We start from the raw sequence: 24,363 nt of genomic DNA, 5'->3' as shown, positions 1-24,363 counted from the left end.
TACACACAGTGAGGTGAAGCACACACTAATCCCGGCGCAGTGAGCTGCCTGCATCAACAGCGGCGCTCGGGGAGCAGTGAGGGGTTAGGTGCCTTGCTCAAGGGCACTTCAGCCGTGCCTACTGGTCGGGGTTCGAACCGGCAACCCTCCGGTTACAGGTCCGAAGTGCTAACCAGTAGGCCACGGCTGCCCCTAAAGGGAAGTGCGGTGTAAGTTTAAATTAGTTTGTGCGTAGTGGCGGTGTCATTCATTTATTTTACATGTCTTACAACATAAATAAATGCATTCATAGTATAGTGAAGTCAGATATGAGCATACAAAGACGCGTAACTCATGTTAAGCCTATGGTAGATGCGCACTAAATTCGAATGCGCAATTTGATGCAGGCAAAAGTGTCGACTGTTAGACGAAGGTATTATAGCAATATTATAAATGTGGCGACAGAATAGCCTAACTTGGGTAGACCAAGCGTTTAGTAGCCTATGCATTTGCGGTGATAGCCAAAACTAATGTGAATCGCGGACTATCCTACAACCAAAGAAAGTAAAGGAGATTATTTGTACCTGCGCCAAATAAAGGACGGGACTGCACCCTTCACAAACCGTAAAAATGAAGTTTATTAGTTTTACAGTTGACTACAGAAACCAGAATTGTTTGTGTGGACTGATCGTGAACTGGCAGTTCACGATCAGTCCACACAAACAAATCTGGTTTCCTTGCACTAGCCATTAGACGTCCTAGCCTATTCTGTCTGTTTGTATAGCCTACAGCGCGCAAGCTTTGGTCAATTTCTGTAAGAGAAACAGTGCCACCTACAGGCCTAGGATATGAAGTAACGTGTTGAGTAGTGTTGAGATGGATCCGTTTGGATGCAAATAATCTTGATACGGTTCCAGGGAAGACGGAGGAAAAAAAGATCGGTTTGGTACGTGTGGACTAGCCCTTAGTTGGTCACTTACCTCCTCGCCCTTGGGAATTCGGCGGCTGGAGATGATAATGATCTTGTCCTCTTTGTCAAAGGTCACCACCTCAGCAACACAGTTGGGTGCACAAGAGTGGTTCACATAGCTTGAAAAGAAGCCAAGACAAGATTGTTGTTTACCAAGTAGAGTCAAGTAAGGTCGTCACATTAGCTGCTTTCAGACCTTGGTGTAAGTCTGCATGTTCTGCGGATGTCAAGCGGTTGGGCCGTATATATCTGAACAACATAACCAGCTATTTGAAATTCGAACTTAGCCGGCTCTTACACTACTCCCCTCCTTGTATTTCCGACGGACATTATGTAAATGAGCTCGTGTCTGAACGAAGCGAAGAACATGTAGAGATTCTGTTCATGTGCGTGTTCAGCCACGTTCAACCTGTTCAACCACGCAGATTCTGTTCATGTGCGTCGGTGTCGTTCACACAAAATGTCCGCATGTTAGCATCATATCTGAATCACCCGAGGGGTCATACCTCCGTTTGACAAAGATCCGCATATACTGCGGAGGTTGTGTCTGAAAGCAGCTATTGAGACAAATGAGTGAACAATCCATCACATAGATGTAGGCAGGTAAGTAGACAGTAGACAGACACTCACCGAGCAGGCCCACCAGTAAGGGTAGCATCAATCACATGTTCGTTATTGGTACGGAACATATAGATCCCACGGTTCTAGAGAAGAGAACCCAACAAAAGCAGGAGAAAAAGTGTTATCTGCACTCCTTTACAAATTGTAGGCAATGTAGGCAAAGTAAAACTTGTTTTGTCTTACCTGCTCCTCATAGATTTTTTCCCGACGGTTGGCAACCTCATTGCGGATGATTGTGCCAATGTACTCGATGACCATGGTGTGTTTCTCCAGGTCTTTGGCGGCATACAGACCCAGTCCTTGGATTCGTGAACGGGCCAGATAGACGTTGTTCTTCCACTCAGTCTTCAGGCGCCGGTACTGAGATGACTTGGAGTGGACAAACTGCTTGCTGTAGGGGGTGTTGGTCTCCCCAGTAAAGGTGCTCTGATAAGCTTTTGACATGCTTGTGCTGTTCAGGGTGTGTGGTCTGGAAATAAAAAAAATGCTTAAGAAAACTTCCTTTGCAAACTCAAGTAAAATCTCTACAATTTGCACACTATAAGTTCACTAAGTTATGGAAGTATAAATCCATTGCGATTCTGGATTGTTGCTTGTATAAACTAGGCTGCTCCACAGGAGTCCATGCATGCTCACCTCTTGCAGTGGGTGAGGATCTTGGGCTCAGAGCGAGCACAGCCTGTGGGGTTGATCATGAGCGGCAGCTCCATCAGAGGGTGGCGTCCATAACGGAACACGTAGTCCTGGCAGTTCTCCACTCCAGGTAACTGGTATACAGTAGACCATGTTAGTTCAAGAAGGCATGGAGCACTCAAGACAACAGTTCAAGTTTGTGGCTTAGTAAAGCTGCTTCCTTTTACTTACGGATTCAGTGATTCGCATGACGGCGTGCAGCCGGAGTCCATACATTTCCTCTCCCTTCACATGGTCCGTAAAGAGCTTCAGCATGCCTGCCTCCTCACGCAGCTTGGCCACCCGCTGCACTATTGTACCCCAAATACCTGCAGGACAAGATTGATCAATCAATTGGCTTTGCTAAATAGGAATATGGCCACTCAAGGAGTTAAAATACGCTCAGCTTAAACTATGCCTATGATTGCATATGTTAACTGCCAGAGGAATCCTATGTTAGGCAAGTTCTCCAAAATTGCAATACAAAATGCAAAACTGACAATGACAGGACAATGACATGCAACACAGCAGTTTGCACATATGTGTTGGGGGGGGGGGGTGCGGCGGTCAACTATATTCATAACCTTAAAAAGGGCAATACACACCATCAGGGCTGTTGTCTTGGAATTGCAGATCGTCTTGACCCCGCTCCAACACGCGCACCTCAAACAGTGGCCTGCACTCGGTTTCGCTGATGCGGCAGCGGTACCGGCAGCGCTTGTTGGGCACCCGGGTGCTCCAGTAGATGCGTGTGGCCTCGTAGCCCACGGGAAAGATGGCAGTGGGCGAGTGGAAGCAAGCCATCTGCGAGGGCAGCAGCTGGCCCACAGCGTGGAAGATGAGGCCACCCACGCGGAACATGTGGATGCGGTCGCCGCGCTGCAGGATGCTGGCGATCTGCTTCACCTCGTCGCGCTCGATGTAGACACGGCGAAAGACGGCAAAGGTGCTCAGCTCTTCCTCACTCGGACCCTTGAGCTTGTGCTGCGTGCAAAGCATGGTCTTATCCTTGAAGAACATGCAGCGAGCGCGGATGGCGCAGGCAAAGTGGTAGACATTGGGGCAGCGCAGGCGGTTGCAGCTGTTGGTGGCGCCCGACTTCTGGCAATAGGCGCAACGGGTGCCAAGGCCACGGCGCAGCGCCACCTCCACGTTCATGAGTGCGCCGCCCTGCGTCTCGTACACCTCAGTGGACCACAGGGCGCAGTTCAGGTGCACCCAGAGGTCCACGTCGATGTTAAGCAGCCGGGCGGGACCGTCCGTGGCACCGTCGCCCTCCTCGTGACAGAAACAGCACTTCCGCTTGTCGCGCGGCATCTTGTTGGGCCGCAGCGTGATCTGCAGGCGCTCCATCAGCTCAGACACCTCCCGGCTGTTCTCTTTCTTGGAGCCACCCTTGCGGATGGTGATGACCAGCTGCAGCCGCTTCCAGCGCAGGCCCTTCCACTTCTTCATCTTTGGCTTCACCTCCAGGTCATCACCGGACAGTGGCCGGCTACGCTGCTTGATCAGTTTGGGGGACAGGGCCATGCTGAAGGGAGGATGGGACTGTATCGGAGTGACTGAGGGTGATGGCTCCTGCTTGGGGAGAGGAGAGGTTAAAGCAGCAGCAATGGCAGCAGCAACAGCCTCGTCCCCACTAGAAGCAGCAGGAGGCTGGTCAGGGGGGACAATCATCTCCTGCTCAGGCTCAGTTTTAATGATGGCATCAGCAGGGTTCACAGGAGCTGGTGATGGAGATGGGGATGGGGAACTGGGTTGGGCAGGAAGAGACTCTGTTTCAGCGGGAGCGTCCACGGGTGGAGCAGAGGCTGCATCTGCAACAGCATCAGAGGCTGTCTCGGTCTCTGGAACCGGGGTAGGTGTAGGGACAGGGGCAAGGGCAGGAACAGAAGCAGTTGGTGGCGGTGGGGGAGGAGGTGGTGGAGAGGGAGATGGTGGTGGAGACTCCTCAACAGGGAAGACCGGGAGGTGACGCACATCCAGGTCAGACACATTGGTGGTGTAACAGTGCTGGACTGGTCTATCCTCTTCCTCAGGGCACTCCTGAAAGAGACAGAATGGGTCATACAGAAGGCATGAAAATCCAGAACTCCCAAAAGGTGAGTCTTCTAGCTATACATTTTATATGCAAAACTAAATGTGTCTACTTAAACCACTACAGATTATATACTACTAGTATATCTATTGGTGCTCCAACTATCACAGCCATGGGTTTTTAATTAAACCCACCTGTTTGATGAGAGACAGGATGTCTATTTGCTTCTTCAGAGTGCACCCAGGTAAAGTCACGTCAAACTGCCTCACCCATTCTGCATCCTGGTTTCCATCCACTGTACCGGGCTTCAAACACAGGGCTCCTGAAATGAGATTCAGAGTGAATTTCATGTCAATAACAAGCTGGAAACCCAATAGAATTACCACTTCAGTTTTGAATAGCTGCCCCCTAGTGTCCATATACACTTGATGCAGGGTATTCCAACATTCCATGTTGGCCCAATTATGCCAGACAACCAAGTACTCACATAATTAAAAATGATTAGCAAGATAGGCACTGACTAAAAAGGACAAACATCAAACTTGAAACACCTCTCTTATAAAATCCAATGAATGAATGTTCCCTGTAAATTAGTCTCTCAATATGAAAATCTAACATTTGAATACAAGAGCACACAAAAGGCCACACCATGAAACAGGAACTTTGTATGTAAATAGATCTCTTGAGAAGGACAACAACATAGGTATTATTTCACCCAACCGCAACATTATATGATAAGCAAAGCAGAATATCTAATAAAAAAACATTTAGGTCACTCTTTTTTTACAAGACATTGATGTGGGAGGAACAAGGATGTGGATTACCTGGATTAGAGGGATCTGGGCCTTTTCCAGGTCCAGCGCCTCCTGCTCTACCCGGACTCTGGGGGAAAGTCACCTCATAGGAGCTTGGAATCCGCATATGCAAAAGCTGGGCCACAGCCACCATGACCGTGTTCAGATTCTGTGCAGAGAAAGATTGTGTTGCAAGGTTAGAGTAAGAGCATGTGCTTTAGCTGCTGCCAAATTGAGGATACAATAGCCCTGAGGAATTCTGTACCTTAGCTGCAGCTGCAGACAGTGTGAACGTGACTGACACCTCATTGTTCTTTGCTTTGTCCCATGGACCAGTTGTTGAGACTACCTTCCCATCTACGGCCTCAAATGGCTTTGTTTCTGGAAAAACTAAAACAAAAACCCACCAGACCTTGGTTAATTACCTGCTGAAAAAAAACCCATTACATATTGACGTGTACAGATTGAGGGGATGTTTCTAGACATACCAGGTATGGCAGCACGGGGTATGATTGGAATGACTGGGGAAATTGCCCTCTCATTTTCTTCCTCTTTGGGCTCCAGCAGGGGAAACCTTGGGATGTCTTCACCTATCTGACTCTCAGGGGAAGAGGCCGGAACTATGCCATCAAGGGCATCACTATCATCATCACTCTCCATTCTGAAAAACCAATATGTCCCATCAGCAGAGTAGAATGCACTGCACACAACAGAGAATACTTCTCATGGAATTCAAAAAACCCAGCAAATTCAGTGTGTGTACCTGATGTCCTCATTCTGGTTGTGAGGTGGAGTGGGTAGGGCTGCTAGTATGTCGACACTCTTCACTTCCTCAGCAACGGAATCTAGAGCAAAATTAATCACTGCATTATTCCTGGTCACCATTAGATCACTCAAATACAAAATTGTGTGCATCCTTACTCTTACCCATAGTGTTTTCTGATGCTTCCGTCTCCTTCTTATCCTCAGACAGCTCCTCTACAGCAGTCACACCATTCAGCAGCTTGTGCTGCACAGAGGGTGGTGGAGTAGGGGGCAAGGATGATGGTGGTGTTGGTGGGTTACTGAGGTTATTCTAAGATTCAAAGATCAGACAACTGGTGTCACAATTTGCCTCAATGAAAACTCAGTCATAACCAACAAGAAAAGATATCACTAACTAGATAGCACATAGCTGGATCATACCTTCGTAAGAAGCTGTGAATAATAGTCAGGGATGTTGTCAAGCACAGCATTCCCAAAGGAACCCTTCAACTGGGCCTTCCCATTGGCTGGGCTGCTGCCGAAAGGGGCAAACAAATCTAGGCTGGCCGTTATAGAGGGCTCCATCAGGGGAAGGAGAGAGAGGCCCTTGATTTTGTGAAGAAAGCACAAGAGAAGGCAAAACGTTATCTTAAATGATGCAAATACACATTTAAATATTCAAACCAACTGAATATTTTCTCATAACTTAAAGCCTAGCATTACGGTAAAAATCCAATTTACCTGCTTTAGCTGTTTCATCAGGGCCTCTGTGCTTTTTCCAACCTCTTCCTTTTTTGTTTTCTTCCTAGAGTTTGGACCACGCTCCGCAGCTTTATAATTACGCTTGGCTTTGACCACAGGAGGCCTCTTTGTTATAGACTGCAGATCCTGTAAACCAACAGTAATGGTTAAAGAAATGCACCCTAGATGGTGATAAAGAAATTGTATACAAAACCGAGTGTCTAGTTTTCCCTCACCTCCATGTTCCGTGGTGTCCCTTGCAGCTTCTGCTCCAACATGGCCAGTTTGCTGTTGATATGTCCATTGATCTCATTATGGATACCTTCAGAGGGCCTCTGGGAGGCAAGCTGTAAGTTCTTAGTTCTAAGGAGCTTCTGCAGTAGTTGTTGACCGGTTTCTGTTCTGGGTATGTGAGAGCCAGGATCTCCAGCAACATTCCCTTGGGGGAAGCCACTAGTATTGCTGACAGGCTCACCAGATGCCTCTCGCTTGACAATCCCAGTATGGGCTACACCCGCCCCATCTGTGTCACACTGCACCTCTTTGGGTTCTTGTTTGATGTTCTGCAGTGTCACTTTGCAGAGAACTCCTTCACTTGATCCAGGGGTCTGCTGTGCTCCTGTTCGAGGGTTATCTCCTAACTGTGGTGAAGGCCCATTCAGTGGGGTGGTTTGTCTTACCTCACTACCACAACCATGGAGCTCAGACTTGAGACCTGAATGATCTTGGGGAGTCTTAGCCAGAGGTGATCTTATGGGGGAGGCTGATGCCATATTCGGATTATATGGACTGTTCTTCCCAGCTCCACCATCCACTCTGGCAGGTGAAGAGATGTTACAAGATAGGGAGGGAGTGCCCGGGTTAGATCTTATTCTTGCAGGACTTGAATCAGATTCTTGTTTCTGTCCAGTGGCACCTGCTGGTGATCCTGCATGAGAAGGTGATGCCTGGAAAGGGCTCATAGCTGTGGCCATCTGCTGTTGCTGGGGAAGCTGCTGATACGGTTGGGCCTGGGCAGGAGAAGTTTGGCGCATGAGAAGGGCTTGGCGTTGCTGGGCTGAGGGATCTCCAGGAGAACCCTGTCCAAGAGACTGATGGGGAGACATGGGCCTGACCATACGGCCCTGAAGAGAAGCTCGGACTTGTCCCATCATTGCCCGAGGCAAAGGCACCTGGCCTCTCATCATCTGTTGCTGCTGGACCTGCTGCTGTTGCATCATCTGTTGTTGCTGCACAGTGAGTCCATACTGAGGAGATACCCCTTGCTGTGAGGGTTGTTGCTGTGGCATGAGACCCTGTTGGAACTGCTGGCCCATCACCCCTGGTTGCTGCGGTGTCCCTGCCAGTCCTTGTTTTCCTGGTATTCCGTAATGAAGCTGTTGCTGACCTTCAAGGCCGGGCATCCGAGGCCCAACTTGCTGTACTTGTCCTTGCATGGCCTGCGGATGCATCTGGCCTTGGACTTGTCCTTGGGCTGCAGACATCCTCATCATCTGACCCTGTTGGAGTTGTCGCTGAGCAATCATCTGCTGGATGTGCTGGATTTGCTGTTGAGGTGTAAGGTGACGCAGCTGAGGGTTCTGGGCAATGATGGCCTGGATGTTGATAGGAGTTCTTATTTGTCCAGTGGGAGCCCCAGGCCTCTGGCCCATCATCTGCTGTTGGCCCCTCATCATGTCAATCTGTCCCATCATGGCCTGTTTCTGCTGCTGGACTAATAGGACTTGCTGCTGGACATTAGGATGAGCCGCCATTCCTGGCTGAGTTTGACCGGGGTGGTTCTGTACCATGGGATTCTGTAATTGCACAGTCCCATCAGGCTGCTGGTTGATGCCATCCTGTGGTTGCTGCATGACATTCTGACCAACCTGCTGCTGTTGTTGTTGGGCCATGAAACACATTTGTTGGCCTTCCTGCTTTATGGTAACTAACTCAGTCCTTTCAGTGCCTGAACTTTGCCTCTGAAGAGTGAGCTGTACCTGTTGTTGTTGCTGCTGTGCAACAGCTTGTTGATTGTTTACAAAACCTTGCTGTGGCTGAAGTCCAGATGATGCAGGACTTTGAGACATTTGTTGCTGTGGTACCTGCTGCTGACCCCCATAATTAGGAGTTTGCTGCTGTTGTGCTACAACTCCTTGTACATCTCCAGAAGGTCCTTGTTGCATCTGGCCAGGTGTTAAAGGTCCCATCTGTTGAGATGGTGTTTTTGGACTGAGAATTCCTCCATCTTTGGTGGCTGAAGACTGAGCATCTTGGGTAATGCCAGGCATTCCTTGTTGCAATCCCTCTGTGGTCCCAGGTGTTTGGGAGGACTGGGCATTTGCAGATGGAGGCGTTCCTACCACTCTCTGGGGTTCTGCCGGGCTCATAGGTGTTTGTTGTCTCTGCTGTGACGCTTGCTGTTGTTGCTGTAGCTGTGCAAGGTTTTTTTGTTGCTGCTGCTGCTGCTGCTGAAGGAGCATACGCTGTGCCAAGAGATTCTGCTGCTGCTGAGGTGTAAGTTGTCCCTGCAGGCTTCTGAGAGCCACCTGGGGTCCAACTGGCCCCTGCTGGCCCATCATCACCTGCGGCCTCTGCTGCACCATCTGATTTCCCACCATTCCTTGCTGACCGGCCAACATGTTCTGAGTCTGTGACATCGGCTGGCCCATGAGGTTCTGCTGTGGCTGAGGGACCACTTGGCTACTCATCATACCCTGAGGAGTCTGAATTAGACCTGGCTGATTCTGTTGGTTTGTCATCAGTCCTTGTTGGAGGTTGGGTGCTGTTTGAGCCATTAGTGGATTGGCCATCATTCCTTGTTGTGCTTGTGGAACCAAACCACCCTGCTGCTGAGCCATCATCCCAGGCTGCTGCCCTTGAGGTGGCATCGGCTGCTGCTGCCCCATCATTAACTGTTGTTGCTGCTGCAGCTTCTGAACCATCTGCATCCTGTGCTGAAGCTGACGCTCATGTAAAAGCCTTGGATCTGATCCCTGAAATCCTGGTCCCTGAGGGAAGAACCCTGCAGGGGCGACAGGCTGAGCAGCTCCCATAGCTCCAGGGTGAGGGGGTTGTGCACCCATAAAAGGCTGTCCCTGCGGCATTCTCACAGGCATGCCTCCTTGAGGCACGTATCCAGGTGGTTGGCCCATGATTGGTGCTCCTTGCTGGCCCATCATTACTTGCCCTGGCATCTTGGAGAGTGCCTGAGGATTCTGTGTAGATGGTCCTGCAGGCATCAATCCAGAGCCTTGCTGGTGCTGCTGCTGCTTGCTTCGATACTCTGCAATGAGGTTAGTGTGCTCCTTCTGCTGTTTTCTCACCTGAGAATGAAGAAATGGTCATGAACAAGTTAGAGCCATTGCATTTCTACAACCATGTCCATTACTGTTCAAAAGCATAAACTTGTATTTCCAAACCTGGTCAAGCTGTTTTTGGATCTTGCTCTGTTCTTCAGTGACCAGCTTGAGCTTCTCTGCATCAGCCTCTGGAAATTCTCGGCCAGCCTTCTTCGCAGTGCGCTGTTTGGCACACAAGGCTTTACGGGATTTCCTGTGTGCCCCAATTTGTTCCTCTAGGAACTTCAGCTGCATCTGCAGCAGTTGTTGAGTGTGCAAGAGCCACTCTTCATACTGGTGTTGCTCAGTATCATCTAAGTATTGACAAGCCCCGATGAGATGGTTAGAGTAAGATAAAAAAAAAAGAGAAAAAAAAAGAGAAAAAAAAGATAATTTGGTGTCACTCCAACTGCACTACTTAATCATATTTCTTTGTCTAACATCTATTACTAAACAATTAATATTTGCATCTACATATACACTGCATTCAAATGGCAAAAAATCAAAGCATTTTTAACAATACATACTTATGATGCCCTGCACAAACTGTGGAGGATTGGGTCTAGCTTGAGCCTGGTCACTTCCATCACCCTCCTAAGGAAAACAATTAATCAATCACACAATTACTCATGTCATCCCCCACACCATTTTTATTATAAATCAGATATCTAACAAATGAGTAACTCTCTACCTTGGATGGTCCAGCTGAAAAATGGCCCTGTGGGTCACCACTGCCTGCAGCTGATGCCAGCCTTTGGGCTAGAAGAGATACTTGTTGCCTGGGTGAACAGATGGTACAATTAATATCATACTCAATACAAACAACTTCTTAACTACGACTTAATAAGTAAGACATGACTTGTCATGTACCTATTAATCCCCGGAGGACCACCCATGGGGTCTTGATCCAACACCCTCTTGATGCCTTTCAGGGCTACCATTTTTGCTTTAGCAATTGGGTCCATGATGTCATCAGTCACAAACTTGTCAAGATCTACAAGACATTCAACAACAGCAGAAAATTAATATTACATTTACCCACACCATCCCAATATCCGATAGCCAATACCAATCAAAGTCCATAGTAAGGAGGCAACTACCTTTGTCTGGGAAGAAATTATTGCCAAGGGTGGGTTTGACCATTTGTTGAGGTTGTGGAGGCTGTTGTGGATTTATTCCTGGATGCATGCCTCCAGGTTGCCCTACCCTTATCATTCCTTGTTGTGGTGGCATGCCAACATGGGATTGTGGAGGTACCATTGGTGCTCCTATTAACCTGTGCTGCTGCTGTTGTGGTGGCATCATATGTGGTGGTCTTGGCACCATTCCTTGCTGACCAATTAGCCCCTGGGGGCGTTGATGAGTAGGGAGCAATATCTGGCCAGCCCCAAGAGGGGGTGGTTGCTGCGTATGGAGAGAAGCCCCCATTCCTCCCTGCTGGAGTGCATTGAGTTGCTGTTGTTGCTGTTGTTTCTGGAGTTCCTTTTTTTCATGTTCAAGAAGATCCTGTATTAATAGGGGGAGTTCACTGGCTTCGAGTGAGCTCTCCACTTTATCAAGATCCACTGCTGGTGAGTGCTGCCCCCCTCCATCTGGTAGTCCTAAAGTATCCTCACCAAGGTCTGGATGTGGTGTCGCTGGAGGAAATGACAATGGATCAGCCTGATTGGAAAGGGGAAAGGGAATCCCTCCCAAACGGACTGTACTGAGTGAAGCTGTTGGGTTCTCTCCTCCTGGCTGCTTGGCTGTAGGAGCAGATCCTCCCAGCAGCATAGAGACAGCCTCACCCATCTCGTCTTTTACAACAGCGGAGTTTGGTTGCTGTTGAAGCTCAGACAGACTTTCCACAGTGAAACCTTTGTCTTCCAGCTTTATAGATGCAAGCCTTGAGGCATCAGTGCCCTCAACTGACGAATGTGTTTGTGAACTATTAGAGGAGCTCTCGGCTTTGGGAGTAGGGACATTTTCAGAGGTTGGCAAAGCAGTGTCTGGCCCTGCCAAACCAGCCTTTGGTTTTTCTTCCACCTTGACTTCAGCTGTAGCAGATGATGTTGGTCCTTCCCCCTCTGCTTCCACCAAGCGCAGCTGATCAGAGAAGACATCTTTTGGGTCACCCTGATCGAGCTCTGGGTCAGTGTAGGCCAGCAAGTCAAATTCATCACTGTTGAGCAGATCATCCAAATGTGGGTCAGCTGTCTCAAGGTTGTCCAGGTTGCCCAAGTCATCATCCCCCTTGTCAGGATCCAAGTCCAGAGTGGCTAAATCATCCTCATCCTCCACTCCTGCATCACCTGTAGCATCTCCTAGCCCTTTGGGAGCAAAGGGATCTCCTAGAACTGCTTCTGGAAGATCAACACTGTCCGCAGGAGCAGTTGGCTGTGCTCCTACACCACTTGCTGGTGCAACTTGCTGAGAATTCTGAAGTGCACTGGGAGTGTTGGGGGTGGCAGTGGGCATCTGGGGTTTGACTTGCGACTGCTGTGGAAGGTCAGTTCCCTGCTGAGACAGTAATAGTCCCAAACCACCTTGCTGTAGCCCCTTTCTCATACTCTCTGCCTGGGCATCAAGTGTTTGAGGCATGGGCTGCTGTACCAATTGAGGATTCATAGCCTGATGGGGTACAAAATGCCTTGGGCGTGGATGAGCTCCCCTTGGCAAGAACTGTGGTGCGAGTGGCATTCTTTGGGCATTATGCCTCAACTCTATAAACTGGGGGGGTGGACCAGACACACAAGGCTGCATAGTCTCGCCCCCAGATCCTGGGACCATTGCCAGAGGGTTGGGCATACCCTGCATGCCTTGCATTGCCAGTGGGTTATTGATAGGAGCACCTAGCTGATGTCTGGGTCCCATAGCATCAATCCCAGATGGTTGAGGGAACCTCCGAGGTCCTGCAGCCTGACCTTGCCAATGAGGTGGGAATGGAGGACGAGGAAACACTCCCTGTTGTGGATTGGCAGGTCCCTGTGGCCTACATTGGGCAAAATAACAAAGTATACATTTAGAAGATTTCCATCTCTTAATTATGATACATGATTAGGTGAGTCTATGGTGATTCTTGAAAATACATGTTGGATTGTATTTATATTTAGGAGCCTAGCAGCAAAGGCACCCTAACAGAACTTTCACACATTTCTGTGCGTTATCGCTTGCCGGTAGCTTTTCCCTGTTAGCAGTGGAGTGTAGCTAGCTGCTAACTTGCTAATGTTAGATATAGTTGGTTCACACATCATTTCAACTGTGTACACCTCCTGCTGCATGAACCGAGTGAGGAACATCCTCCAGGACCATCTACACCCAGCACACCACCTCTTCCGACCACTGCCCCCTGGGAGAAGATATAGGTCCATCAGGGCCAAAACCAGCAGGCCGGCCAACAGTCTATGGGTGGACAACCAAAAACTATATGCCTGTCTGTGTTTTGCTCTAACATTTCATTGTTATCCTGTAACAATGACAAAATAAAAACAGAATGAACATTTCAGACATGTTTTGGGGTTTTTAGCCCTTATTTCTCGCTAATTTTTAAAATCCAAACATCAAAAAAGCCAAACAAATTACATTTATCTCAAATACAGCAGTCTCAGACCATCTACTAAACTCAGTCCGCCATCTTGATTGATGTAAGAGCTGTTTACGCTCATTTGCATAACCGCAACTTGATTTGCTGGTGCTTGTGTTGCCGCTTGAAAAGTTAAACATGCAGACCAGAGCAAGGCAATTTATATTTATGGCAATGTCATGTCAGAATTACATAAAATACAGCTCAGACAGACTTTATGCAATGTAATCAGTAAGTGATCATAAAATGTAAACCCAGAATACATGAGCTGGATGGAAAAAGGGAAGTAGGGGTGGATGAGACAGACTTGCTTCCTATACCCTGTGAGTTGTGTAGTTGCTGTTATGAAAGATTACAAAAGTGGGTGAGAAAAAAAACACTCAGGAGATGGATGGCCTACAGGGTCAATGTTCCAGGCTTTAAAATCTTATATACCAACCATCATACCCCTGAAGAACAGTTATGCATACCCTGCATCAGTCAAGTAATTTCACTGCTAGGTTGGACACAGATTAATTCCCGGATACTAGCCTAGAAATCTAGACGCACCCTAGCAGCGGCAAATTCATTTGCTCAGCCTGTACGTCTAGTACCAAACCATAGGGATTTCTATTGGCTGACGCCGTGGACGTCATCCAATCACAGCGCTCTATTTTGTTAGAGAGTCTTAAGGCGGGCTTAAAGGAACACGCCACCCAAAATCAGTAGTGATATATGTTCTTACCGTAACTTTCACGAGTTGAGTCGTACCTCTCCCGCGTCGGTAGGTGCACTCAAACGCTCTGTCGCGCGGCGCGAATGTGTTAGCATGTTGCTATGCTAGCGGGCTCTGCCGTGGCCGTAGAGAGAGGCACATAGCAGTATTCAAACACCTCCACGTTTTACCTACTTAAATACAGTTGCACGAGTAGTTGATGAAAAATGTTAGGGCACACAACATGAAACGTGACGATTTTCCAAGCGAATAAACATGAGAACTACAATGTGGGGCGCAATAGCACTTGGGAGTACTTCGACCTAGCGTGGTAATATTATTAACACCTAATTGTAGATCCTATCCACCACAGAGTTTAGAATCCATGCTGGATCGACCCTCAGCCTCTCCCTCCCCTCTGAGCGAGAGAGGCACACACACTAGAGATGCGCTGATGGGCTATTATTTCAACCATAACTGCATAGCAAAACGTATCATCCATCAGCCATCCATCAGCACTAAAGTTTGTTGACCAATTTTCAAAACTGCACCCGCCATCCGCTGGTTGTTTTAATGTAGGCTATATGGGTGATGCAGCGCTGCTGACGTGAGGCTAGAAAGCCCTTGCCTGTTCTAGAAAGACTGATCTAATGCAGCAAATATATTAAAAGGCAAAAGTCGTACATTGGCTAGGCCTATCCCCAGAATATCAGCAGCAAACTCAGTCTCTGTCGCGCAAAACAGTCTCCAAATAAAACGCACATCGGCCTGTTGCCTATTCTGCCAGCTTGTGACAATATATCGTCCAAAATGCTTGATTGCATTGCACATTTTTAGCTACATTTTCATGTACCACATCAGCATTTTTGTTCAGTGAATCTTTTGTAAATTGCTTTACAATTACCGTCGGGCCTATAGGCCTATTGCCTGGCTTGCCTCAGCTTCGGTCACGTCCTTTTACAATTTTATCATTGTAATAAAAAACGCAATTTGCCACATAATTTCAGCATGCTCCTGGCCTACTAATTAATGCCTATTGTACTTTATTTTTTGCAAAAAGAAAGAAATCCTTGATAAAATAACAAGTCATTCACATTATAGGCTACTTTACACACTGTGTCAGGTTGACTGACAAGCCTGTTCTGAAGACTCCCATTCATTTTGACTGCACGAGCGCGTCTTTTTCAGACAGACATCGCAATTCATTTTATAGCAGGCCATCGGACAAATATGACGCCTCGATATTAAAGAAACTCCGACTCCATTCATTCTGAAAGTCCACCGCACAACAATGCAACGTGCATGTTCACATTTTTAGTAACAACCGCCAAACTTGCTTGCTTGCCTTACACATCTAAGTTTTCCGACTATCTTTCTTACCTTCTTTTTCTGCTGTGGATGTTAGTGAGTTTGTAGAAGTTTTAGCTCTTACGTTCTGAACATCTCGCACTGCCATCGCCCGATGTCATTTCTTAGTCATATCACTCTCTGTCTCTCTTTTAAATGCCTATTCCCTGAATGGTAGGCTACAATTATGTTTTATATATAGGCTAATATCTAAACAAAATAACCCAGGCAGTCTCATCTAGGATATAGTGACGAATAGTGATGAAGTTGGTTCTATTTAGGGAGGTGAACATCTGTAGATGACTCAGAAATGACATCGGAAGACAAGGCGTGAATATGGCAAGAGGCAAGCCGAAGTCTGCTGACAAGGGCCCGACGGTAATTGTAAAGCAATTTACAAAAGATTCACTGAACAAAAATGCTGATGTGGTACATGAAAATGTAGCTAAAAATGTGGAGAATGCAATGCAATCAAGCATTTTGGACGATATATTGTCACAAGCTGGCAGAATAGGCAACAGGCCGATGTGCGTTTTATTTGGAGACTGTTTTGCGCGACAGAGACTGAGTTTGCTGCTGATATTCTGGGGATAGGCCTAGCCAATGTACGACTTTTGCCTTTTAATATATTTGCTGCATTAGATCAGTCTTTCTAGAACAGGCAAGGGCTTTCTAGCCTCACGTCAGCAGCGCTGCATCACCCATATAGCCTACATTAAAACAACCAGCGGATGGTGGGCAGGTGTAGTTTTGAAAATTGGTCAACCAACTTTGGTGCTGATTGATGGCTGATGGATGATAAGTTTTGCTATGCAGTTATGGTTGAAATAATAGCCCATCAGCGCATCTCTAGTGTGTGTGCCTCTCTCGCTCAGAGGGAGGGTAGAGGCTGAGGGTCGATCCAGCATGGATTCTAAACTCTGTGGTGGATAGGATCTACAATTAGGTGTTAATAATATTACCACGCTAGGTCAAAGTACTCCCAAGTGCTATTGCGCCACACATTGTAGTTCTCATGTTTATTCGCTTGGAAAATCGTCACGTTTCATGTTGTGTGCCCTAACATTTTTCATCAACTACTCGTGCAACTGTATTTAAGTAGGTAAAACGTGGAGGTGTTTGAATACTGCTATGTGCCTCTCTCTACGGCCACGGCAGAGCCCGCTAGCATAGCAACATGCTAACACATTCGCGCCGCGCGACAGAGCGTTTGAGTGCACCTACCGACGCGGGAGAGGTACGACTCAACTCGTGAAAGTTACGTTAAGAACATATATCACTACTGATTTTGGGTGGCGTGTTCCTTTAACAGGATAACGACAGTCCTGCGACAGTGAACAACAAGGAAGGTGGCTATGGCGAACGAAGAGCGGTTGTTTGAATCGGCGTTGGCGTCAACTTTGGAGGAGTTGGACTTGTGCTTTTCTTTGAAAGTTGAGCAACACAATGCACTTAAGTCATTCCTTTCGAAGAAGGATGTATTTGCCGTTTTGCCAAACGGATACGGATATGGTCGTAGCGCCGGCCTATTGCATGCCTAGGCAGTTTGAAAGACAATTCTCTCCCCGCCCCTTGGATTAAGCGAGGTGAATGGTTCGATTCCAGACTATACATTTCAATGATATAGGATGGCCCGCCAGGCTACCCGGATACAGCTCTTAGCATCACATTTGTCACACTGATGTCTTCCTGTCAGTATGCCACTGTGTTGTTAATGTCCGTTTGTCTATGCCAGGGATTCCCAAACTGTGGTACGCGTACCCCCGGTGGTACGCGAGCTGCTTCTAGGGGGTACGCGAGATGAAAAGGGCTATGGCGGAATTTTTAAATTTTTGTCCATTTTAAATCTTTTGTAATTAATTCATGAATAAATACATAATTTCGAATCAGGTCATAATGATATGGAAACATGAAATTAAAGGATATCATTTATAAACTCTGTATGTGTTCATCAAAAAAAGGGCAGCTTATTACACATGACGCCTGGAATAGCTAATAGAATGCGTTACTTTTGAATGCGTTGGATGGTCCGTGAGGGGAAAGTTTCGCGGATATAACAGGTTTTTGAAAACAACAAAAACAGAAAGGAGGGAAGGAGCAAAGCTAGGAGTTATTTCAGATAGCAAGAAAGGTAACATTAAGCTAGGCTTTACATTTAACAAACTAAAGGTAGCCTAAGTTTAGCCTTTCTAGGCTGTATAGCCTAATGTTGTCCAAACGAATACATCCTTGTCATGCGTTGTTGTAGGCCTGTTATACGATATTGTATGTGGATGTAGTTAGGCTACTATGCAGGCTAATTTTCATAACTTTTTAACTGACCAAATGCACGCACCTAAAACCGGGAAACGGAAAAATATTGTCAACGCGGGGGTACACGTTTTTATGTGTTTATGTGTTGGATGGTGGGGGTACGCGAGCCGAGTCGGAATGTAGGCGGTGGTACGCGGGGGGAAAAGTTTGGGAACCGCTGGTCTATGCTATGATATTGGTCAATATGCCATTTCACAAATCTAAATGAGAAGAACATTTATCTAACCACATGGGAAGAGTTAAAGTGGTATTCAACATTTTCGTGAAACTAAGAGCTGCAGTGAACGGGTAAATACCTATGTATATAATCTCGATACTTAGAATGATTCATGTTTTGATGTGCTTCCCTCCTAAATACAAATAATACAAACTATTCAAAAGGTTCAGTTAATTTCCGTACAAGATTATTTCATTCGTTGTGATAGCTAAACTTTTGTCATTTTACTATTATTTTAGACATTATTTTTTACTGTTATTGGAATATTTGACATGCAATCATGACTTTACACAGACTTTAAAAAAAATGAGAAGTTAATACAAAAATGTCCCAGTTTTCAATACCTCAAAAGCCGTGGTTTACTTTACTTTAGTTTAAACAACTAACTGCAACACAAGAAATGCACCAACGCTTGCCACTATGGATTACTTAATGTTCTCACATTTTGTATCAATCATGCAAAAAATGTGCATTCAGAGAAAATATCATGAAAAGGAAATCATCACTGATTTGACAGTGAGGTGTGTCATATACAGTATGTAAAGATGCATATTAAAATAGTGACCATACCTGAGAGCATTAGGGTCCATCACTACAGGTGTCCCAAGTGGACCCGGTCGACACAGTTTGTCATCCATAGGCCCCACTTGGAGGGGGAGCTTCCCTGCAGCTGCTGCTTGAGCAGCTGCGGCAGCTACTGCTGCTCGGTCCTGAGGCAAGACACAAAAACATGTGAGAAAGCTCTAAACAACCTGTTTAAACCTAAACAACAAACATGAAAAACGTCTGTGGCACACCTAAACAATTTCAGTGGACAGAATCAGTGTTAGGGTACAGCTGGAAGATTATTTCAATAGAGACTCACCAGCAGAGGAATTTTTCCACAACATACCAACACATATCAACAACTGACTAAGCATGTCTATTAGCGATCAATCAGCTCTGGAAGGGCATGTACCTGTGGGTATGGTGGCGGGGGTCGCTGACTTCTGTCTTGCTGGTATGCTGCAATGTCTCCACCAGGCCAAACTGGGACAGCCGCACTTGCTGCAGCGGCCTCTTTCTCCTGACGAGAGCTTCTTTGCATTTTCTGTCTGATCAAGAACTCCCTCAGCTTCTGTTTCTAAATTAGGCAGTGTAAAAGAACAAAGTTATTGCAAATCACAATGAAAGGCCATCAAAATAAAATAAAATCAGTTACAATGGAGATTTACCTGTTTGCTCTTTTCCATATCTAAAGGACTTAGACCAATGAAGGCTGGGTCCTGACCAACTGACATATCTGGCATGTCCTGTGGGGTTTGCATGGCCGGGACCTGGGACACATCAGGTGGTCGCACAGATGTGGGATCCTGGCCCATAGATGGCAGTGGCATCCTGGGGTGGAAGTCTGAACCCACAGGCTGCTGTTGTTGGAGCTGGGCCTGGGGAGGCTGGGGTTCCCCGAAAGGAATCCGCACCTGCTGCTGGCTCATCTGATGGGGCCCAACACCAGGGCTTCGACTGAAAGCTGGCAGCCCAGGGGGCTTTCCAGAGAGTGGATCCCCCATTGAGGGAGAGCAGGGGGGCATGGGTGACTGCTGGTTTGGATGAGGAGAGCCTCGGAAGGTCTGACCGCCCTCTGGGACTGCAGAGGAGGGGCGAGGAGGTTTGTGAAGTGTGGCAAACGGGTCTCTGGATTGGGGGCGTGAGGGTGGCCTTGAGTAAGGATCAGGGGACTGGAAACGAGGTGTGGCTGGCGACTGAACTGAGAAAGCATCATTGGACAGGGCGCCGGGAGTGAGGGGAGACTGTGAGCTGCCCTGAGACTGTGGGCTGGAGGGCACCCTTGGGTGTGACTCCTGCTGGGGCATGGGCAGCCTCTGGGACAGCGGTGAGGAGCTGTCCCCAGACTGAGGCCGCGGAGTCAGGGGAGGCTGAGCGTTAGGATCTGAGAACGGGGCAGGAGACTGCCGGTAGCCCTCTGATGGATGATTGGGAGAGGCATTAGGGGGGAGAAGAGCACTCCCACCATCTCCCTGGTGCATCCGAGGGGTCATTGGAGCCTTGAACAGTCCGTCTCCTGAGTCCAGCATTCCAGCAGGGGAGCCAGTGCCAATATCTTGGCGCCCAGAGGAAGAGGAGCGTGGAGAAGGGGCGCTCATATCAGCCCTATATTGGCCTACCCCGGCTGGTGAGGAGGGCACTGATGAAGATGAGGGGGATGAGCCGTATTCCTGACGCACGACTGCCTGCTGATTGCGAAACGGGTCTACATAGTGAGTACTGTGAGGAGGGGAGAAGAGAGGGGAGTCCCCCAGCCCAGTGGCTCGGGATCGGGGACTCTCAGGTGGGCATAAGGGTTCCTGAGAGGCTGGCTGGGGCTGAGGCTGAGGCATGTGGCCTTGCTGCTGGGGTCTAAAGAATGGGTCAACCTGCTGAGCCCTCCGCAAGTTGCCAGGAATTCCTGGTTGCATGTCGAGAGGGCCCAGGCTGGCTGGCCGTCCCTGAGGAGGAGGAGGGGGACCCTGGGGGCCAGAGTGAGGGTAACCTGAGGAAGAAGCCTGCAGAGGGCTGGAGGAAGCCTGCGAGAAGGGGGTGGAGGGGTGAGAGTGTGGATGAGGTGACTGAGGAGGCAGCTTGGCAAAGGGATCTGTCCGGGCATCTGTCGCAGAGCCTGGGGTCTTCAGGGGACCGTCAGGGAAGAAGGTGGAGGATGAGGCCGAGTCAGGGGCGAAGGGAAAGGGGCTCTCAGCAGAACTGGGCTGAGAAGGGGTGGAGGCTGAACCAGATGGAGGAGGGATCTGAAGGTGTAGGTTCGGTCGTTCCCCTTTAACTCGAGCACCTCCTTCTGTCTTTATCGTCCTGCACACCTGACTCTCCGCCTGCTGTAAGGGGAAAACAAAGAACAGCGCTAAATATCTACAGAATATGGAAGCACTGGATATAATTCTGGAATGTCTAGTAGAAACTATATAAAATGTTGAGTTCAAATACAGCATTTTTGTTTTAAGTCCTTACCTTCTGTGCTTTATTAATGCGCTGAGCAGCTCTGTTGTCTTTGGCCATTTTCTATTGGAAAAGACAAAGAGGGGTAGTTTTTTTTTACATTTATTGTATTTTTGCATTTAATAATTATTGCCCAATATTACATTTATAAAATCATCAGAACAACACAGTTAACACACCAAAAAAGGACCCTTGTCCGCAGCAGATACTTTTCTCCAGATCTTCATTATTTGTTTGCAGCGACTGGACCAATCTGTGGAAAATTCAAAAGAGGGCATATTGAGGCTGCTAAAAAAAAAATGTAACCAAACTTAAACTCTGCAACTGTACAGTGTACAGTGGCCCACCCTAGATTCAACCTCCTTTAAAACCGCTCACTATTCATCTTAATCAGGGTACCCCCAGAATTGTCAGACCTAAATTTAAGACTTTTTAAGACCTTTTTAATACCACTTAAGATGAAATTTAATACCTACATCGCACCCATTTGGATAGAATAAATAATATTAAAGGTAAGATTAAACCTCAAATAATTACTATTTACAAGTGTTTGAACATGCCAACATGAACATGACAGCAGTGCAGTGGCAACGCAACGATTTGTCGTGGTAGTAACGTTACTGAATGTCCTGCTTCATGGACAAATTTACACGGAATAGAACCTAGTTGATTTCAGGGATTAAAGTGAAAAAAAAAAATCTTTTTTCAGGCCATAAGTCATACGTTGTTCATATCTACCTATAGAGATAGCACCCCTTTTGCGGTCGCGACATATTGGTTTTTAATGTACAAAAAGATGCAAACAGCAAAGTAAAGCACCAAAAAAAAAAAAAACACCAAAACGAGGCTACAGGGTACTCTTAAGTTACTATATAATTAATGCCACCTACAGGTGAATGCATAGAACATAACAATCCTATGGTTTGTGTACCCTGTAGCCTCGTTTTAGCCGACAATGGCCGCCATGTGAAGAAGGCGAATTGAGAGTGATCTTGATTGAGATTGAGTTTTCCTGATGAACAAAACAATATTTCAATACCATCCCTGACCATTGCTGATTAGCCATTGCTGTTCTTTTCTACTGCAGCAATATTGTAGCAAGGCTTTAACTTAAACTCTTATTTAATTACTTCAGGACAAAAGTATTTAAAGGGGAGATTTTTTTCTTAATATGCAATTCAACACCAAGTAAAATCTATAAAATCAAGTTTGCAAGACTTCACATTTCCTCATCAAAGTAATGAATCAGAACAGTCTAGATACTGTTCATATTTCCATTTGTTGCCTCATCCGCATTTAACCCATTTACTCCTAAAATGCCTGCTAAAAACGCCTATAGAATCCTATGGCATTCTAGACTAAATAACCTTATTTCCTGAGGGTTTTCTGAAAACATACTAAAAATCGTCAACGTCTACCAAAATGTAACATCTAAGCCTCTGTAGCACCTAGAAACATGAAATAAAAAGCATGCTGCGCTACGCAGCATCCAGCGGGAGGGTCAATGTTGCGCTACGCAGCATCCAGCAGGAGGGTCAATGTTGCGTCATGCAGCATTCAGCGCGATTGGGTTAATGAAAACATGGTAATTTTGAGTTTTACAGACAACTCAGTTTTCCAATGAGCAGCAATACTGTGTGTGCTCATGCAGGAGGTCTGCGCATCTGATAACGACAATCTGGAGAGGGCGCTTTTGTCTTCAGCAACAGATTGTATAAGGTTGACAAGAGGTTGCGATATGGTGAGGGACAGGTCGTGTTGCGCTATGAAAGAACATGCGTAGCCTACTTAGCGCAAAAACGGTCAGCCATAGATAAACGTACACAAATCATGACGCTAATATGCGAGGTTCTGGTAGGCCTACTGGTTATGGTTTTCTGCTATACATTAATAATAGCAAAGTTTTAAGTTGACTATTTTAATTGCATGGTTATTTTTTGTCAACATACGCTCACAACCTACTGTCGTTAAAAGTGAGGCCTAAGCAAAATAGGCTACAAGGCTGTCTGTAGCCTACGTCATAAACACGACTGACCCCCTTACTTAACATAAAATAATAATGTCGCGAACTGTTCACGCTCTGAACTGAACACGCTCAGTCAAAACCTTCCGTCGGAAATTGTGAAAAACATTGTTGTAGCTACATGTCATAACAGACGGGAGGCATAGGCTACGGTTTATATTGCGTCGCTTTACACATAATGTTAGTTGCATTGATTAAAAACTGTTAACAATAATAGTACATCGGGTGGCATAGCAGGCTCTGTTCAAATCATAGGTGACACCCAAAATGAATGACCTCCCCTGACAAGAGTTCGCGATAATAAGAAATTGTCTACATTGATGCATGGAAAGAACACAGCCTCCAAATTCGCACATAGAGCTCACAATAGCATATCCAAAAAAGTTAAACAGATTGGGCAACCTCATCAGCTGTCTCGATTGTGTCACTGTAATCCAACTTTTAGACCGTCCTCCAGACGTGTTCTTTTTTTTTTAAGCAACCGCCCCAGGCCAATGAGACAAGCGTGTAGCTAGGCCCTATAACATAAACAAAGCGAAACTCATGGCTGACGTATCTTCTTGAGCGATCTCTGATTGAGACGCAGAAAGTTCTCAAGAACACTATTAGGTCTTTAAACATTTACCATCACACACGTTCATTCATCGGACCTATATTTGTAGTTGCCTTAAAAAAAGGAAAAGAGAAGGTGATAGACCCCCCCCCTCCTTTTTTTTCTCTCACCGGATCTGCATCGATCTCAAATATGACATTTCTAAAATCAAATTGAAGGAAATCCGTCGTACGACGGAGAACTTTAATCCTTGTGATTTACGCTAACTGAGGATATTAGACTAAATCTACTGATCATTTGAAAAATTAAGACCTCCGGGAAAAAAATCCAGACTCCGAGATGAAATTCAATACTTTTTAAGGCCTTAATTTAGGAAAATGAAATGTAATACTTTTTAATACTTTTAAGACTCCGCGGGTACCCTGTTAATGCACAACAAATTACAATGACTCAGTCTGACAGACCTGGATAGTCCTGCTTGAGGGTGGGGAAGTTAATGTTGGCGTAAAGCACTGGGGAGATGGTTGACAGCTCGCCCAACTCCTCATCCTTCTCCCACCGTTGCAAGCTGCGTTGGTTGTATGACAGACCGTCACCCTCCGGTTCAGTGGGGGTTGTGGGAGTTGATGGGGTGGCAGGGGTGGATGGCGTAGCCCATGGACTCTCCTCCCCTTGGTCAGGGCTAAACAACCCCCCTCGATCCCTAGAAAATCAGAAAGCAGAAAGCTCTGGCATTCAGATCGGCCTTACTGGGACAAGTATGTTTAGCTGTTACTGGACCAAAAGT

The 24,363-nt window shown here is 46.8% G+C and overlaps 1 protein-coding gene across 6 annotated transcripts in view; it reads right to left on the bottom strand.

The window, feature by feature from the left end:
* kmt2d (lysine (K)-specific methyltransferase 2D) overlaps positions 1-24,363 on the bottom strand; it is a 44,525-nt gene that overhangs the window by 4,111 nt on the left and 16,051 nt on the right. For 5 of the 6 annotated variants that reach the window (XM_076277467.1, XM_076277472.1, XM_076277471.1 and 2 more), the window contains exons 29-54: positions 24,041-24,279; positions 21,180-21,253; positions 21,013-21,063; positions 19,227-20,879; positions 18,971-19,135; positions 18,583-18,722; positions 10,980-12,850; positions 10,750-10,873; positions 10,571-10,658; positions 10,407-10,473; positions 9,961-10,193; positions 6,796-9,864; positions 6,560-6,706; positions 6,260-6,424; positions 6,002-6,149; positions 5,838-5,919; positions 5,563-5,735; positions 5,340-5,464; positions 5,105-5,243; positions 4,475-4,602; positions 2,848-4,288; positions 2,435-2,571; positions 2,207-2,337; positions 1,754-2,039; positions 1,580-1,653; positions 960-1,068 (exon numbers count right to left, since the gene is read on the bottom strand). In XM_076277467.1, the coding sequence (XP_076133582.1) occupies positions 960-1,068; positions 1,580-1,653; positions 1,754-2,039; positions 2,207-2,337; positions 2,435-2,571; positions 2,848-4,288; positions 4,475-4,602; positions 5,105-5,243; positions 5,340-5,464; positions 5,563-5,735; positions 5,838-5,919; positions 6,002-6,149; positions 6,260-6,424; positions 6,560-6,706; positions 6,796-9,864; positions 9,961-10,193; positions 10,407-10,473; positions 10,571-10,658; positions 10,750-10,873; positions 10,980-12,850; positions 18,583-18,722; positions 18,971-19,135; positions 19,227-20,879; positions 21,013-21,063; positions 21,180-21,253; positions 24,041-24,279 (11,059 nt within the window). The remainder of the gene's footprint in view (positions 1-959; positions 1,069-1,579; positions 1,654-1,753; positions 2,040-2,206; positions 2,338-2,434; positions 2,572-2,847; positions 4,289-4,474; positions 4,603-5,104; positions 5,244-5,339; positions 5,465-5,562; positions 5,736-5,837; positions 5,920-6,001; positions 6,150-6,259; positions 6,425-6,559; positions 6,707-6,795; positions 9,865-9,960; positions 10,194-10,406; positions 10,474-10,570; positions 10,659-10,749; positions 10,874-10,979; positions 12,851-18,582; positions 18,723-18,970; positions 19,136-19,226; positions 20,880-21,012; positions 21,064-21,179; positions 21,254-24,040; positions 24,280-24,363) is intronic. The other variant, XM_076277473.1, reaches the window with a different exon arrangement.

This window comes from Alosa pseudoharengus, unplaced genomic scaffold (genome assembly GCF_046254945.1).
Source record: "Alosa pseudoharengus isolate Yale_2024_CS ecotype anadromous, Long Island Sound unplaced genomic scaffold, YU_APseudo_1.1 YU_APseudo_1.1_scf_9, whole genome shotgun sequence".
Lineage (NCBI taxonomy): Eukaryota > Metazoa > Chordata > Actinopteri > Clupeiformes > Clupeidae > Alosa > Alosa pseudoharengus.
The sequence above is the reverse complement of the archived record's forward strand: the minus strand, read 5'-3'. Positions and strand labels throughout refer to the sequence as shown.